The sequence below is a fragment of the Anneissia japonica genome, unplaced genomic scaffold (assembly GCF_011630105.1).
Source record: "Anneissia japonica isolate Jap-2015-1 unplaced genomic scaffold, ASM1163010v1 scaffold287852_len814684_cov197, whole genome shotgun sequence".
Taxonomy (NCBI): Eukaryota; Metazoa; Echinodermata; class Crinoidea; order Comatulida; family Comatulidae; genus Anneissia; species Anneissia japonica.
The window spans coordinates 523,529-540,117 of NW_022704998.1; the positions used below are offsets into that span (position 1 = coordinate 523,529).

Here is a 16,589-nt window from a genome sequence, read left to right on the forward strand (position 1 = left end):
ATACCTCTACACACACAAGGGCCTCTTTACCGTATTAAAAATCAGAAAATTTACCTGACCGTTTACAATTGGGTGAACCTTGATTTTGTTTTTATTAAAGGTCATTATAAGATACTTCAGAAGTCTGAAAAGCTCACTTCCCGCAATCTAGGAATAAAAATTTGCCAGGGGCTAACATGATTCCGCCTCTCCCCCGGTTCCTCTTTAGGGTTCATCGATTCATTAAAAAACGTCAAGAGAGGAAACCAACATTTCAGAAGTTGAGAAAACCTGTTTCCCGACATATAGGAATCAACATTTTCCCACCACCGTCCTATTTGGGGTTCATCGGTTCATGGAAAACAAAATAGGCCTACGTATGCAACTACTCATTTTTTAATATACACATCTAGATGTGTATAAGAGACAGGTTGACATGACTGTTTTCAAGGGAGGGAAAATCTTGAACTTTAAAAAACTTAAATGTCATTAAAATACACCTCAAAAGTCGGGAAATCTCATTTCTCGCCATTTAGGAAACAACATTTTTCCGGGGAGGACCTCGACCCCCTTTCATTTTGAGGTCAAGTATTCTAGGAATCATTTTTTTCTGACACTTTCTCTTTTGTTTTTATTTATTTATTTTTTTTTTAACATTTTGACTCCGTCCTAAATCTGAAGCCAAATTGCCTCTGGAGATGATAAGGGCATCACAAGGTGAGTGATGGGATGGGGGTAAATGCCCGATGAAGTGGGACCGCTCATTTAATTTATTTTTTTCATTTATTTATTTAGCATCCATTCAAATACAATAATTATTGCTCACGCAAATTATAGCGATATTAGGTAAATTCTCTGTTTGACCGTGATCTTTTGTGCTTATTTTTACTGGTGAGGGCTGACTGATGGGGTGGACGCGGACTAAGGGGGTACTGCGGGTGTCTTCTTAACACTCCACCTTCCACCCTTTTCTTTGAAGAAATGTATTTCAATAATGTCACATAAAGTGTAAAATGTTCTAATTTGAATTTGCCGGTCTAGAAACCCTCATTCGTGTCATACTGAGCTCTGGCAAGTTATTCTGTCTAGATCTTAAATTTTACGTCGTCCAATAAAAAAAACACCACTTTAATGACGTCATACATATTTAAATATGCTTGCGTTGAAATCTACAGGTTATAAAACCCCTTATATGTTCTAATAACCAAGGTAATATGAATCTTCCTAGGTATTACAATGAATATTTTACTCATCCAATAAAAAAACAGTAATTTGATGACGTCATACATATTTTAAAATAGTTTAATTGAATTCAGCAGGTTTGAAAACCCCTAAAACAGTCTTAACACGAACATAATCAGTATTTTCTTATGAGTATTGACTTTTGGCACACTTTGAAACAATTCTGGCCCACTGTGCGGCGGTATCGATCAGATGGATCCATAGAGCTATTCTTATTATACCTCTATGGATAGATCGGATCACACCAGCGTGACCACTGCTTGGGTATTTTCCCAAGATCTTGGGTATTTTGACTTGGTCTTGGGTTCTTGTGTATTCCGTTCAAATCCTTGGGTATTTTATTTTTACTAAGAAAATTAAATATTTTTGTCAAAGAGGAAGAATTCAGAAGCAACAAAGTATATTTCAGTCCATTCAAGTAAGCAAAACTCAACTAAGTGCACATAACATTGTTAACTGACTGTTAATTGATATAAACATGGGTTCAGAATTGTTAATTTGTGATTTGCGTTGCCATTGATCTTACCTAATTAATGCAACACATAATAAATATTGATCACTGATCTACAGTACTAATAACACTGGCCGACTGAGTGCGTATTTTTCTATCGGTATTATCACCTCATGAATATTAATTTTAATAATTAACACAAACAATTACAATAAAAAATGATTTATAAATTGAGCTAATTACAGGGAAACCGTACATGCGAAAAACACGCATTTTTCAAATTTTAATGCATTTTCAGGAAGCTTGGGTAATTTTAGGCAATATTTGCTGAATCTTGGGTAATTTCGACCCAGTCATTGGATCAAAAATTGTGAGTGGTCACGCTGGATCACACACTTCTCATCTCTCCGGACCACCGTCGGATACTATTCTACATAATTTTTTCTTATAATCTGGAAAAATAAAACCTTACTTTTGTAGGAAAGTGCAGATTCATCTCAAAAGTACTTCGGCCGCCAAGACTCTTCACCAACAACTGTCCTCTTCAGGGGCAGATTTGGTGGGGGGGGGGGGGGGGGGGGGTGTGTGGAGGTAAAATAAAGAAAACAAACAGAGAAAAAGAAAAAAATGATAGCCCAGAACGCCTCACTCAAATGTTATTTTCGGGCGTCTAGAACAAAAATTTCGCTTGGCATGCCCCCGGACCCCCTAGGACAGTGTTCTCTCGATCGGCCTAACTTTCGGAGATTTCTGGATCCGCCCCTGCTCTCTGCTCTCCCTTTAAGAAGGCCTTCAATCCTTCACCTATGATTCCTATTTAAATACATGTTGGTCTCTTTCCTCAAACATCTTTCAATAAATTTTTTTCTAAACCTTTTCTCATTGCATGCCAAGTACCTCTGTAGTTCCGTCACTCTTTCTGCATCCACTTTCAAATATGCCCCAACACTCCATATAACACCAACACTCTCCACACAACTGCTTTTACAATTACTTTTCAATATGGGCGTTGCTTTCTTGTTATAGCTTTTATTATTACAGGTAATTTCATTTTTATGTTATTTAATTATGAGGGCACATCACACCAACCTTAAGTGAAAATAAACGTGTACAGTGCACAAAAATTGAAATTCCAAGTTATTGGTACAGTATTTCCATATCTTTAAAATGAGGGGTCATTCATTGGAATTGGACATTTCAAGCCTACGTTATTGGAAAGTACTCTTTAAGAGTCAATATAAATGACTTTGAGCAAGTTATTTTTCGCATATATTGTTTAATAGAATTAACTATCAAAATAACGTTAAACGATTTGTTGAGCACAAATTTTGATTTTTTTTAAAGGCAATTTGAGCTCCCATGTTTTATAGCTCATTTACTCACTACGCCCTGTGCGACTATTTAACCATTTCGCCACGACATGCCTCAAATAGCTACTTCAATTCTAATTTGTTTGGCTGTAGCCATACACATATTTTTCTTGTGTGGTAAAACACCACTTTTATTCATCATCATCCACATGATGTCATAATCATTTCTTTGTCAAACTTGGTCTAAGCCAATTATATGATTTTTTCATTTTTTCCCTCTTATTTGCAGTTCCTACCATTTTTATATACATGTACTTTTTTCATTATTTTCGGTGTTTCAACATTTTTTCCAATCAATCAATCAATTATAAATATAAATTATAAATCAATCAAATTTGATACATTCAACTCAAATTAAGACATGAAATTTCAACCGATTAATTACTCAAATATCAATGAATGTTTTTTTTAAATTTTTTTCTTTATATAGAAAATGACACGAGCTTAATATATTTTGATGCTTGTCCTTCAATCGATCGAATACATCAGTAATGTAAGCGATCTATATATGAAGCAATCATTAACAAAAATACATCAAACAATCATCAATTTCTCCGCCCATCATCATTGTGTTGAACACAATGATGTTATTCGAAAAATATATCAGCCAGCCATCAAGTCAACACCTACAATTCCTCATATGAATAGGTCTTTTTAAAATTTTATATATTTTTTTTCAAAGTTTACAAGTACTCGATTCGGATTGTTGCATTTCCCAAGTTTAAATCTGCAAATTGAAAACTTAGCAATAAGTACAAGTTTATTAATGAAATTTCTTGAAGTAACCAAACATAGCATAATACAAATCGAAATTAAACTTTCTCCTGTATTTTCTCGTTACGATTTCTTTCAGCTCGTCCCAAATACAATTAATAAGAGGGCACAAATATATAAAGTGTTTGGTATCTTGGTACTGTAAATCATTGCATCATCGAGTTCCCCACCCCAAAATGAAGCAATATACAATGCCAGTGCTTGTAGCATATTTCTAATTCAATATACTGTAGTACTATATTAATAAAATTGCTTGTATTTTATTTGCAATTTAAATTTTCCCATGTTTTTGGTTGTTAAAAAATTAATTAATAATTTCCATACATTTTATTACTGCTTTTGTTGTTCGCTGTAGCAATATGTATTTCACAAAAACGTTGACAATTTCCAATAAATAGTGCAAATCTAGTGGAAAGTTTTTTGTACGGAATACTGTAGGATCAATATGTTGCTGTATATTGATTGTATTGTACCTTAACAAGTTCACAATGCTACAATTTATAAATTAAAAAATACTTTATTATTATTTGAAGTTCTGTACATAGTGAAAGATGAAAACAAGAATACCTAAAAATTAAAATTTATGTCGCAATACTAGTAAAAGGCATCGCCAATGTAATCATTAGTTTTGGCAAGTTTTATTAATTACTTCCATAGGAAATATTGGTACCATTGAGTGTTAATGCAATTTCATCCTTAAATCACAAAATTTAATAATATTCCGAGCCGATAAAACAATTTATAGTAGTGCAATATTCAATTTCAAGTGTTCATATTTTGTATTAATTTGTCCAATCATCAAGTACCGTTGTTCTGACAATAGCTTCTGTGACTCTGTATGGATCGCAGTTTGAGGACGGCCTTCTGTCCTCCAGGTAGCCAAAACCATCATCTCCAACCTATCAAAAAAAACCAAAACATTCTATAAATAAAAGAAGTTATTTTGTTGAACATGCATACTATCTCCCGTTTTTTATATCTTGTCATTTCCATTACTGTATTCGTGCGTATAAGCACCTGGGCGCTTAAAATTTTGTTTGAAAACAGAGCGGAAAATGAAGGGGCTCTTATGAAATAGGTGAAAATTGAGGGGTGCTTACGGGAACTTGAAAAATTCAAGGGGTACTTTTTAATAAAGATAAAAAATTATATAAGAGCATCTGGAAATTAAACGAATGTTTCTGGTGCAGAAGACAATCGTCTAGATGAAATTAGTGGTGGTGCTGGTATTGCAAATTTTTTGCAAACTAGCTTATTCGCGCGAGTACGGTATTTAACAATCTGTAAGTCAAATTTTTTTCAATGGCATTTTGGATTCATTTGACTAAATTTTACCTGAAAACTACATTAGGTTGGCTACTAAGCACATGGCACTTTTCACTGTGTGCATCTTACTTTCTGTGGTGGATGCAGATGGTGCGATCGCTCCCCCTAAATTATATTAAACATAATTGTCGAAAATAAGACGCGCTAGATTTTTAAAGCACCCCGAGATTCATATTCTCAATATTTTCCCACCACAGCCCCAACCACGGTGGGGCTATGTGGTGTGGACTGTCGCACCAACAACCGCCAAATCCTGCATCTGCCCCAGGGTCTATAGCTCAGTTGGGCCAATACTAATACTATCAATTACAGTAAATATATAGAATAAAACAAAAAGAATTGTATTATAAACCACTAGTCCTCAAGTGGAATCACCTTCAGTGGAAAGAATTTTTAGCATTTTTTATAGCATTTGAGGCGATTATTAACCTACCTGTCGAGGAATGCGAATACTAGCAGCACGGTTAGCGATGCCAGACGAGAATTCATGTATACTTGACGTCTCGTGAAATCCTGTTAACCTCCTAGCATTATCTTGCCCGTTGTTTGGATCGTAAGCACGGATGTGATCATCATGCCTTGCCTCTAGTTTTTCAACAGCCTCCAGAATGTGCCTGAATTCATTTAAAAAAAATGCTTAATTAAATTGTTGTATTAGGATGAATAAGCATTTAAAAACAATAAATTAATTTCTACACTGCAAGCTTTTCATGGTATGTGTTGGCTATGTCTAGATGTATGTTCATCCCCGTCCCAAAGATTATGTAAAATGGATCTTATTCTTACTTCATTCCACCTTCTTCCCTCATAGCTTGTGTACTGTAATTGCAGTGAGCCCCAGCACCATTCCAATCACCAGGCATTGGTTTAGGATCGAGCGAAGCCACAACACCAAAGTCTTCACAAACCCTGTGCAAGATAAATCTGGACATCCAAAGGTGGTCACCCATGTTGATACCTTCACACGGTCCAACTTGGTATTCCCATTGGGCTGGCATTACCTCTGCATTTGATCCAGCTATTTTGATTCCAGCATACATACATGCACGATAGTGAGCTTCAACTATATCCCTACCAAATACCTTATTGGCACCGACTCCACAGTAATAAGGTCCTAAAACAGAAAAATATGAATACAACTTGAAAAATTGTTCATGAATTAAACATAAACATTAAATATAATTATCAATCATATCTAATCGAGGATTCACAATATTTTTTAACAATATGGTTATTTTGTGCCAGTCACTTGAGTCTCTTCCCAGGGGTACTGGAATATGCTGGCAAAGTACAAAAGACGGGGAAGAGAGGCGAAACCCCAACCACCTTGCAGTGTCCATCTCCATCGATGCCAGTCTAGAGCTTCAGGATTTGTCATTCTCTTTAGGGTTATAAACACATTCATGTGAATCGTATTGCCAATCATGCTTACAATTTTAATAAAAATATAGTTTGCAATAGAATCCGACAATACCTTGTGGTCCTGGATATCCAAGCTTAGGCCATCCAAATGGATGTCCATCCTGACACAACAGTGTGTATTCTTGCTCAATGCCAAACCATGGATGACTGCCCTTTGCTCTTTCCATTACCTCAACACACGATTTTCTAAAATTGGTTTCTGTTGGACAAAATTATACAACTGTTAGAACAGCTGCCTACAAATTTAAGCTTTAACTGTATTCTGCTTAGATTTCATTATACGTTAAATTCCACAAACTATAATTTTATTGGATAGTTTTAATATTGCCGAGTTTTATCTAAGCTCAATTATGTCCTGTATTTTTAGGTACAGGAAAAGAATACCAGCAACACAAGATTCATAATATTTACTGTGTCGTCATGTATTTTGCTAGTGTTCCAACCTACCTGCTGGCCTTTGGTCGTACTTGTATGAATCACATAGAACCAATTTGTTCTTTCCTCTCCTGAATGGGTCTTTAAATATTGCTACTGGGTGCAAGTACATGTCGCTGTTGCTGCCCTCTGATTGAGCTGTACTCGAACCATCGTAATTCCATACTGGAAGGTCTGTAAGAAAAATAATGCAATAAATGTCATTAACCAACAAATTGCAGTACTTCCCATAAACATTGTATTTTAGGCAAATCAAAGCTGGCTTGAGCCCAGCCTTCAGTTCAGTTAATGCACTAAAACATACCGAAAGAATATTATATAGCAAGAGATTAAAGCACTACATATAAAAAAAAAATCAAAATGAAAAACCAATATAAAAATGGCAAATTTACAATTATTAATACAGTAATACAGCCACAAACAAAATTACAATATTAAAACAAGTGTACAAGAAAGATTTAAAAATTATGAAATAAACGAGTATAAAACTAAAATAAAACATTAAAACACTAATCTGTAGGGAGCCCGACAGATGTCAAAGAAAGGGTACATTATACCTTTCTTTCTTCAGTAGAGCCTTAAATTTGCTTTAAATTAAGTTCTTATAAATGACTTAATATTAATGCTGGAAACATTACATTATGTTAATTAATGAGCTGCAGGACACTGTTAAATAAATGTTTAACCTACCAGATGGTTGTTGTGGTTCAAAATTTACTGTCTTCGTTTTTGCTCTCAATCCTTCACCAGATCCATCAATCCATATATACATAGCCTGTACACAGCCACCAGTGTCCAAGTCCATATATTTATCCACAATAGTCTTGTCTACTTTTGCAGAATATGTAGTAGCCATCTTGAAGATTATTTACAATTTATATTGCCACTTGGATTTGATAATTTAAACTGAAATAAGAATTTAATTTAATTAGGCCTAGATGAAAATTCCTCTCATTGAGTATCCTAGCTACTAGTAGTCAAGGCCTACCTAACTCAGCCTAAGCCTTCCCTAGGTACTGTACAGTTAATATGAATTATAAGTAGAGTACTGTATAGAACTAGCCTAGGCAACGCCTAGCCCCACTAAACATCAATTCACTGCGCGCTCCGAGGGAGTGACCTCAATGAATTAGGCCCTACTAGTACTAGGCCTAGCCTAGGCTAGGCTTACTCAGCCCTACTAGGCCTAACCAAACCAGCTGAAAACACGACGTCCTGTTAAGGCGGGCCTATCTACCAGTAAGTAGTAGCAAGTTTTACCGTGGTAAATTCTCGTGTCGTGTAGACAAAAAAAATTAAGAGCTTCGTAGGAACAAAATAACTCGTGGTGTTCTACTACTCTACTAGTTTAAAATGACGTAAATGCAGTACGTGTACTACGAAATCTGTACAAACATAACCGCAATGACGCAAAATGGGCGGTAAACTTTCATTTGTTCACAGAGCTTTCATCGTCCAATAGAATTTCAGATGGCCAAGAAATCATGCATGATGTTCGTGGACAAACGATTTGCATTCTTTCTATTGGCGAAAGAAGGTCACGCCCACCTTTATCCACGAGGTGGATATCAACAAAACATGCTTGCTTTTGTGATTTTTAATATGTAGTAAATATAAAAGCTATATTAATAATAAAAATATACATTCTAGTCTAAGCCTAGATGTAACTATCAAAATTAGTTATAGGGCTTAAACTAAATAATATCGAAATATAGGCAGTTGCCATATTTGGCGGGAGTAATACCTCCATGAAAATTGATAGCATCGGCATGTTCTTTGTACATCATTGCATTATATTAAAAAAAAATAAACAAAATAAAAGACCTATCTAGTGTACTAGCTCTACTCTACTAGCCCATTAAATCATTTAAAAAGTCTATAAAACGTTTTAAGTCCTAATGTTAATCTACCAAACCCCAGTCTCCTAAACATTAAACAGCAATAATAAAAATAGCCACAGTATAAATACGCCTACATAAGATAATTATAAAAAAAATTCAAATACACACATTTCCTCGCCTGCTTGGAACTTTTGGTAGATCAATGGAGGATCGACTCTAGGATGGAGGACCATACGTCATAGATAAGCCTACCGTAGCTAAGTACTAGGCCTAGTAATAGTACAGTATCTCCTTGCTAGGACTAGCCTAGGCTAACAGTGATAACACTAGTTCCTACCTGGTATCTACATTATAATTATCATAGCTTTCTCTACGTATATTCCAAATATCACAGACAGATTGGCTGGCATACTTACCAACTATCGTACCACACCAAACGGAGTTGACCAAAATTACCTCTTGTATTACCACGTTCAAGAACGCCAGCGTATTTATAGTGGACATTCTGCGGATGTATAAGTACAGTTCACGTCTGGAAAGGCATGTCTTGATTGGTCAATTTATGATCAACACGAAGTATACGATAGTCGATTGGCTGATCCATGGCTGATGTACTCTTGTTGCGAAAATACCTTGCTCGTGAAGAATAATTAGTAAACAGTAAAATTCACAAAGAAATTTACTTGGCTATCCCAGATTTGTCAATTTTCGATTTCCAGTAAAACTACACTTTTCATCAAAACAAACATAAATATTAAAATTCTCAAAAATCTGGATCCGCAAATGTACATTTAATCAATAATTTATATTATAATTCTTAGAAAAGACAAAAAAACGATTACCCTACCAATAAAATTGCAATTGTTGAAAAAAACAGCACAAAGTACAAACTACAGTACACGATTTCGTAGGCGGGATGGTACAGGGGTGGAGGGGGACGGGGACGGGGTGGAGGGGAACGGGGTGGTGTAGCGTCCTATGTATACAGGCTACAGTGTTTTATATATATTATTTTATTCCTTCCAGCTGAGCCCCTTCAACAACTTACTTATTATTGTACATCAATAATAAAAATAGCTACGGTATAACAATATAAGGTAATTATTTTTAAAAAAAATCTGTACATCGTATGCCAGATTTAAATCATCATGGGATGCTCATGAATTTAATTCTCATATAATTGACTATTGTAGAATTACCCCAAACACCATAACAGAAGGTAATTTACACTAAGTACCAGTACCAACACAAATAATAATTAAAAAAACCCCCAAAAAACATGGAGTATATAAGTATATTATCGATTCGAAAAATGGCGCGACGTGTATCCGTTGCTGACGTCATACAAATTTATAGAATTAACAGTACTTTCCCACTTGTAGTTTTAATACACGATTTAACATTAATTACATTTTTTTAAAAAGAGCATCTACCATCTTTCCTCTTACTGTATATGACCATACTTTTATCCTATTTATACATTCACCTGATGAAGACCACTGCGTGGTCGAAAGCTTATGGAAAAATAAATTTGTTAGTCTGATATAATAATCATTTGCGATAAAATTATTAACCTTATATTTTATGTGTAGCATTTTTGGGGAGCACCTATAACTAGAGCACTGCTGAGAAGGATATAAATCCCCGCCCCTCCCATCTCCAGTGCCGTCACTGCCGCTCAGAATGAGGTCAAGAGATCTGTCGCAGGACGTTGTGTAGGCCTACCATTTGAATTAGCTATTCAAGTAGGTCTAAAGTGATACTAGGGAGCTTTGAACTTGTTGAAAATGATGTATTGTTGTTCATCAAGGAAGTGCTAAGATTAGATTAGTTATATTTAACTTTACTTCATCACCTTTCGTCAATGTGTTTTTTTAAATTTAATTATCGTTGATAAACTTAAATTGAAAATTTAAGAGAGAAAGGAAAGGGAAGAGACTTGGGCATAAGTTATCCATGCTTAGTAGTTGAGGAGTTTAACTAAACCTACATAAAATAAGGATACTGGAGCTACAAAACATGCTTTTACAATATTTTAATAATCCAAATATGAATTCTGAAACAGCTTACATACAAAACATTAAATAATACAGTTTGGATTTCTTATGTCAAGTTAAGCAATTATAAATCAAGTATGCCTACTTTGGCAAAGCTACTGAGTTTTTAAATATTTGGTTTTAAATATATATTTTATCAATAAATATCATGTCCACAATACAAATAAAAGTACAAACAATTTCCAATATATAACTAATATAAAATCTTTTTTGTGTACATAACCAAGTTACATTTCATCAATAAATATATTGCCACACATATTTATTTACACTACATCAACGATAAAAAAAAAACAACAAATACATGAAATTCTGAAAGTAACAACTTAGAAATCATATACTGTAATTACATCCTTCTAGCTTCATATAACTTTTATAGCAGATCAGACATTTTGCATTTTCTAAATATATACTGTATCAATAAATAGGCCTATGTCACAATTTAATAAATTAACATTAATAGAACAACTCTGAATATAATGTACTTGTTCCTATAGAGTCCATGTCTTTATTATTTTCTCCACAGATATTTAATTATCAAAGTAACAACTTTGGGAATCAATGTCATTACATACTTTCTAGCTTATTTTTATACTCACTATTCGTGTGAAAATATCAATAACACTGGAACATTTCAAAAAGTAAATACTGAATTGACATCATCCAAAAATATGATTAGTGAACTTCTTTCTTTTCATTTTTTAAGCTCTGTCACACTATCAAATTTCATGTGACAAATTTGTGTGATGTGCCCATATAAAGGCATGATGATTTCATATTAAACTCAAGTACGGACATACAAAAGTTATTTGGCACATAAAATTTGATAGCAAGTTTAGCCAGTGACTGTTCTCCAACTTGCAAGATCAAAAACTTGCTGGAGTAGTCCCACCCCATAACATCATATTGTGATAACCAATCCACAATTGAATAGTACAAAAAACAAAACATTTTCTCTTTCCCTGTGTTTTTTTTGGTTGTTGGTACAGTATTTGCCTTTTGAGGCAACAAATGATGAAAATCTAAATACCTTGCAGTAATTACATTAAAGCATCATTGTATTATATAATATTACAGTAGCACTTGTTAGCAATTCTGTAAATGTGTGATATTTATTCCTCACTTTGAAAATACCAATCTGGTACTAACTGTTCCTCTGAACTGGCTGTACACCTGGTAATATTATAGTGTTCAACCTCCACTTCAGGTACCATCCTCTCATCATCACCACCGATGGAACCAGAATTTCCTTCAAGAAGATCCAATAAGAGAACATCTGAATTATAATTTGCTCTCCAGAATGAATGATCACCAGAATTATCAGTCTTGGACATTGGTTGTTGATCCACGTTGTACAGTGTTACTGCTGCATCAAGCTGGTGACGTAATTGTCCTGACGCTTGAGTTTCGATTGCTATATTTGACTGTTTATATTTCTGCTCTTCCACCTCCTCCTCACTTCCATCATTAAACAAATCTTGGAGCGGGCCATCATAGATAGATTTGAGTACTGGAATCATTTCATGGTAGTGTTCTTGACTTAGAAGATCAGGCACTAGTGAATCATCATTTATGTATTCCTCAACATAATACTGATTGATTGTAGAATGATGTTGATGAAAGATTCTTTCTAAGTGTTCATCATCTTCATCTGCTAGCGACTCAAAGCAGGTTAAATCAACAGCATTTGGAGTTATTGATAGCAAAGGAAACATTTTCTTGGTCAACCAACAGGCCAAATTCTAAAAGCCAAAATATTAAAAACCACTTTTATCTTTTATTCAATAAACATATGAAACACATTTCAACAACTGAAAACTCCCTAGGATAACATTCTTAAAATAAATGACAAGGGAGGGGACAGAGTCAGAGAAGACAAATATATAAGATATTGTAATAATTACTGAGAATAGAAAAATTATATATTGCAATTGAAATTATTAATTAATTTAGTAGTAGTATGCATGTTTCAATTCATTTTGATTATAATCCATAATATAATGGCAAAATAACTCTTAATTTTACATCATTTTTTAGGCTTCAGTACAGAGCATGATATTGATTGGCAATATTATAAATAATATTATATTCATGCTAGGTAGAGCAGCTAAGCATGTAGGGTCTATCCAACTATTACCTACTAGGTAGGGGCATATGGCTATAGTAGGCTAGGCCTAGTAGTAATATAGTAAACACTAATAGTAGTAATTAGTAGGGTTAGTAGGCTGGTCTAGCCTAGCTAGGCAAAGTACTACTACTAGGCCTAGCCTAGGCCAATAAGACTAAACCTAGTTAGTAGTACTGTAGTAATAGATACAGTAAGTACTAGAGAGATAGCAGTCTACTACTGTTACTACTGACTGGGTACGCCTAGAGGCTAGGCCTAGACCTCCTAGGCTCCTTCCTGTGCCCGCCCGAGAAAAAAAAAAAAAAAAACTCCTTCTGAACCCGCCCGAGAAAAAAAAACTCAGCTTAGGCTGCTAGCCTAAGGCCTACATATATAGGTCAGGAATACAAAGAATTAAATAATTTATCATAATAAAAGCAGCATCCTCCACTTATGAAGAAATAGGGTATCTTAGTTGATATTGGGTATCCTTAGTACCTGCTATTAAGATAAAAGACAGAAAGGAAACATCAACATCAATCAACCTTCAGTCAAGCACCGTAAATTCAGCAGCCCCACACGATCGATCGATGAACCAAAAAAGCTAGCTGAGCAGTAGCCAGTGTAATGTGCGCGCGCAGCAAACTGCGTGTATAATATAAATGACACACGCTAGACTTGCCTAAAGTACTTCTGACCAATCAGGAAACACAACCTGATTAGGCCTCAGTTCTCCTTTTCACGATTTGAGAGAACCATGGAGGTATTAGTGACTACTCCCAATACCTCCATGAACTACTGTAGTACAGGAATGGTATGACGTCTCAGCGAAGATATAAACCCATAAGTCTCAAAGAGCTGTCGTTTTTTTGGTCGGATTTGCTACCGCGCATCGTTTATGAGCTTCAAAAACTGCCACATTTTTTTTTATCATGACAGTGGCGGCGCTACGGTGCGGGGTGGGGGGGGGATAAGTAGTGCTACATCCCCCCGGTCGGGGAAGGCTCCCACCCCCGAGGAGAGAAACCACAATTCGTCGGGAATTCAAAAAATTATATGTATTTTGTACATATTAATATATAATGGATTAAATAAGCCTTTGAAACCCCTAAATTGTCATTTTCGGGGGTGGGGGGCTACGTCCCTTGGACCACTTTCGGAAAGGATTTTAGCGACGCCCGACCACGCCCACTTTTTTCTTGTCGAGGACATCAGCCGCCCCCCCCCCTCCCCGGTCGGGGAAATGCTGGCGCCGCCACTGTATCATGATTGATTGATTTTGAATTCTTTAATGTTTATAAATTATAGTCGCTGTCGTCTTGTACATGTACAGCATAAGGTAACTCGCAAAATCAAACGTGGTACATATATCGTTATTACATATATTATATAATTTTTGGCTATAACATTGTACAAATCTAAACTAAGTTGATAAAGTGTGATTTACAAAGATATATACAGTGAATATACGGTAGTATATAATTCTAATTGAGTCCTGATTAGGAATTAAACAACGTGGCACAACTTATTCATAACTAGGCCTTCAGGATAACATCCATACGGTAGGTATGGTATGTCATTATGTTTACATTGATTTAATTTCATTAAAAAACGTTTATGGCAATTGTGAATATATATTGTAAAAACTGAGAATAGGGTATGTAGACCATACTGAATGCAGACAAGGACATCACCACACAAAGGGAAAGATGATTGACGTCATAAAGAGTAAAAAAACAATTTTACGATGGTAATTTTGTACGTCAAATGTAGCAAGTTGAATCCAATAAAGTGAAATTATGTTGTTGAAATAAAATTTTGGTTCTGAATAGGGCCTAACTGAAGTTACGATCCCTGTCATTGAGCAGCCGCGGTGGCTCAAGGAAATTACCGACAGGAGCCGATCCGAGGGGCCGACTGGAGCATTTGGTCAGGGTCCCAGAATAAACATCTCTGGTTCACGGGGGAGAGTTTTCATGGCCCAAATTGTGCTTTAGCAGACCAAAATATGGACTGGCGATCAAAATAACGTCATTTGGATAGGCAAATTATTTTGGTCCCGAGACGACGGGTCCCGCCTGTCCGACAGGGGAGATTGGGAACTGCTCTCCACCCCACTCCCCCACCCACCGTTGGCGTGACCACTGTCAAGTGTAGCAAAATGACTTTTTTTTTACGGCATAGGCACAGTATCTAGAGATTCCAAGTTAGACAAATTTGGAGGTGTGAGACTTTTGTAAAATCCTCCCCCTAGAGGTATAGGACAACACACCCTCCCTTTTGTCCTAAGTGCTCGAAAATGCATTTAGGGTCTGCATTTTCCCTTTGCTAACACTATGAGCTCTATAAAAGGACACATTCACAGTGCAGTGTTGTGCAGCTAGTATACAATTCCATGATATTTCAAGCACTAATAACATATTTACTACAGGTATTATAACATAGACATTACACTTATGCGTGAGATTTCAGTCCTTAGGCGTGAGACAGAACCAAAATCACATCGAATAAGTGACACCTGATGTGTAGGCCTATGCAATCACTGATCAGTCCTTTCAAATTTGGGGTGGGGTGTACATGCGATTGCCACCGAATCGAGCCTTGGCCAAAGGGGGACGCCATGGCCCGGTAGCGAAAGTGGCCTAGCGTTTTATGTGTCCTATTTATTCGATTTCTGAATGCAATGCATAGCATAACAATCTCAGCAAAATAAAAAAAAATTAAAAAAGGGGATCTATGAAAATTTGGAGGGGAACCCCCTACTTACGCGGTGGCGGCACTACGGGGAAATTTCCCCAGAAAATGTTTCTTTCTTCTCCCTCATGCAATCAAATGACTTGGGTAGTAATATGAAGCGCTATAGAAGACCAACATATTATTATAATACCAGGGCGTTAAATTGATGCAATTCACTGACAATCGTTATTATAATTTGTATTGTTAATAGTGTATTGACTTTTGTGCTGATTTGAGTTGTTGTGTAGTAGGCAAAAAATGCACCAACCCAGTTTTTTTATGACATATTAAAACATTTTACTGTGACGCAATTGTAGCAATTGTAGCAATTTCAATGACGCAGAATTCTGGCATTGTGCCATGGCCTTCGGCAGGAAATAATGTACCTCAGTTGGTTGGAGCGAGTTGACAGATGTGCTAACACTATGTGAATGAGGTCAGTGCATTGCTCCGAAGGTTCTTTGGTCCGAAATTAACATATTTAAAATATGGACAAAAAATATAAAACAAGAAAACACATGATAGACCTATATTAGCTAACAGTAACAATAAAAAAATATTGATTGTTGCAATTAATAATTATTGACTTTACGTGATGAGATTTTACACATATTTTAGGCTACTTTCACGCAGGTTCAACGTTACTTTATTTGTAACAATCCTTTTTTAAAACGTAATTATAACTTTTTTTACATGTAGGGCCTAACTTTTGTTTATTATACATTACAGTACTAGACTATTTGCGAAACCTGATTTTTGTCAAGTATATTATATAAAATTAATAAAGCTGCATAGGCAGAGTGACAAAATAAAATAAGTAAACGGTTGTAATCTGCCGTAGTAGAAATT

At 35.5% G+C, this 16,589-nt stretch overlaps 2 protein-coding genes across 6 annotated transcripts; both read right to left on the minus strand.

Annotated features, from left to right (window-relative positions):
- Positions 1–3,146: 3,146 nt before the first annotated feature.
- On the minus strand, positions 3,147–9,409 carry LOC117105144 (glutamine synthetase-like). Of its 2 annotated transcripts, none has more exons than XM_033246202.1 (7): positions 9,257–9,409; positions 7,690–7,905; positions 7,012–7,173; positions 6,617–6,763; positions 5,929–6,256; positions 5,576–5,756; positions 3,147–4,715 (listed from the first exon to the last, which is right to left on the minus strand). In XM_033246202.1, exons 2-7 carry the CDS (start codon positions 7,853–7,855, stop codon positions 4,599–4,601), a joined length of 1,101 nt encoding a protein of 366 aa, XP_033102093.1. In that variant the 5' UTR covers positions 7,856–7,905; positions 9,257–9,409; the 3' UTR covers positions 3,147–4,598. The 2 variants fall into 2 exon arrangements, with proteins under 2 accessions (XP_033102093.1, XP_033102094.1); XM_033246203.1 differs by lacking the exon at positions 9,257–9,409 and adding an exon at positions 8,260–8,404.
- Positions 9,410–10,860: 1,451 nt separating this feature from the next.
- Positions 10,861–13,773, minus strand: LOC117105145. Of its 4 annotated transcripts, none has more exons than XM_033246206.1 (2): positions 13,550–13,773; positions 10,861–12,639 (listed from the first exon to the last, which is right to left on the minus strand). In XM_033246206.1, exon 2 carries the CDS (start codon positions 12,610–12,612, stop codon positions 12,010–12,012), a length of 603 nt encoding a protein of 200 aa, XP_033102097.1. In that variant the 5' UTR covers positions 12,613–12,639; positions 13,550–13,773; the 3' UTR covers positions 10,861–12,009. The 4 variants fall into 4 exon arrangements, with proteins under 4 accessions (XP_033102097.1, XP_033102095.1, XP_033102098.1 ...); XM_033246204.1 differs by having other exon boundaries at positions 13,503–13,769; XM_033246207.1 differs by lacking the exon at positions 13,550–13,773 and adding an exon at positions 13,456–13,476.
- Between the last annotated feature and the right edge of the window lie 2,816 nt (positions 13,774–16,589).

Coding starts and splice junctions, on each gene's coding strand:
- LOC117105144 (XM_033246202.1), bottom strand. CDS start 7,855: ATGGCTACTACATATTCTGCAAAAGTAGACAAGACTATTGTGGATAAA. Junction 7,174..7,689: donor TGAACCACAACAACCATCTG/GTAGGTTAAACA, acceptor TTTTTCTTACAG/ACCTTCCAGTATGGAATTAC. Junction 6,257..6,616: donor TGGATATCCAGGACCACAAG/GTATTGTCGGAT, acceptor TTTCTGTTTTAG/GACCTTATTACTGTGGAGTC.
- LOC117105145 (XM_033246206.1), bottom strand. CDS start 12,612: ATGTTTCCTTTGCTATCAATAACTCCAAATGCTGTTGATTTAACCTGC.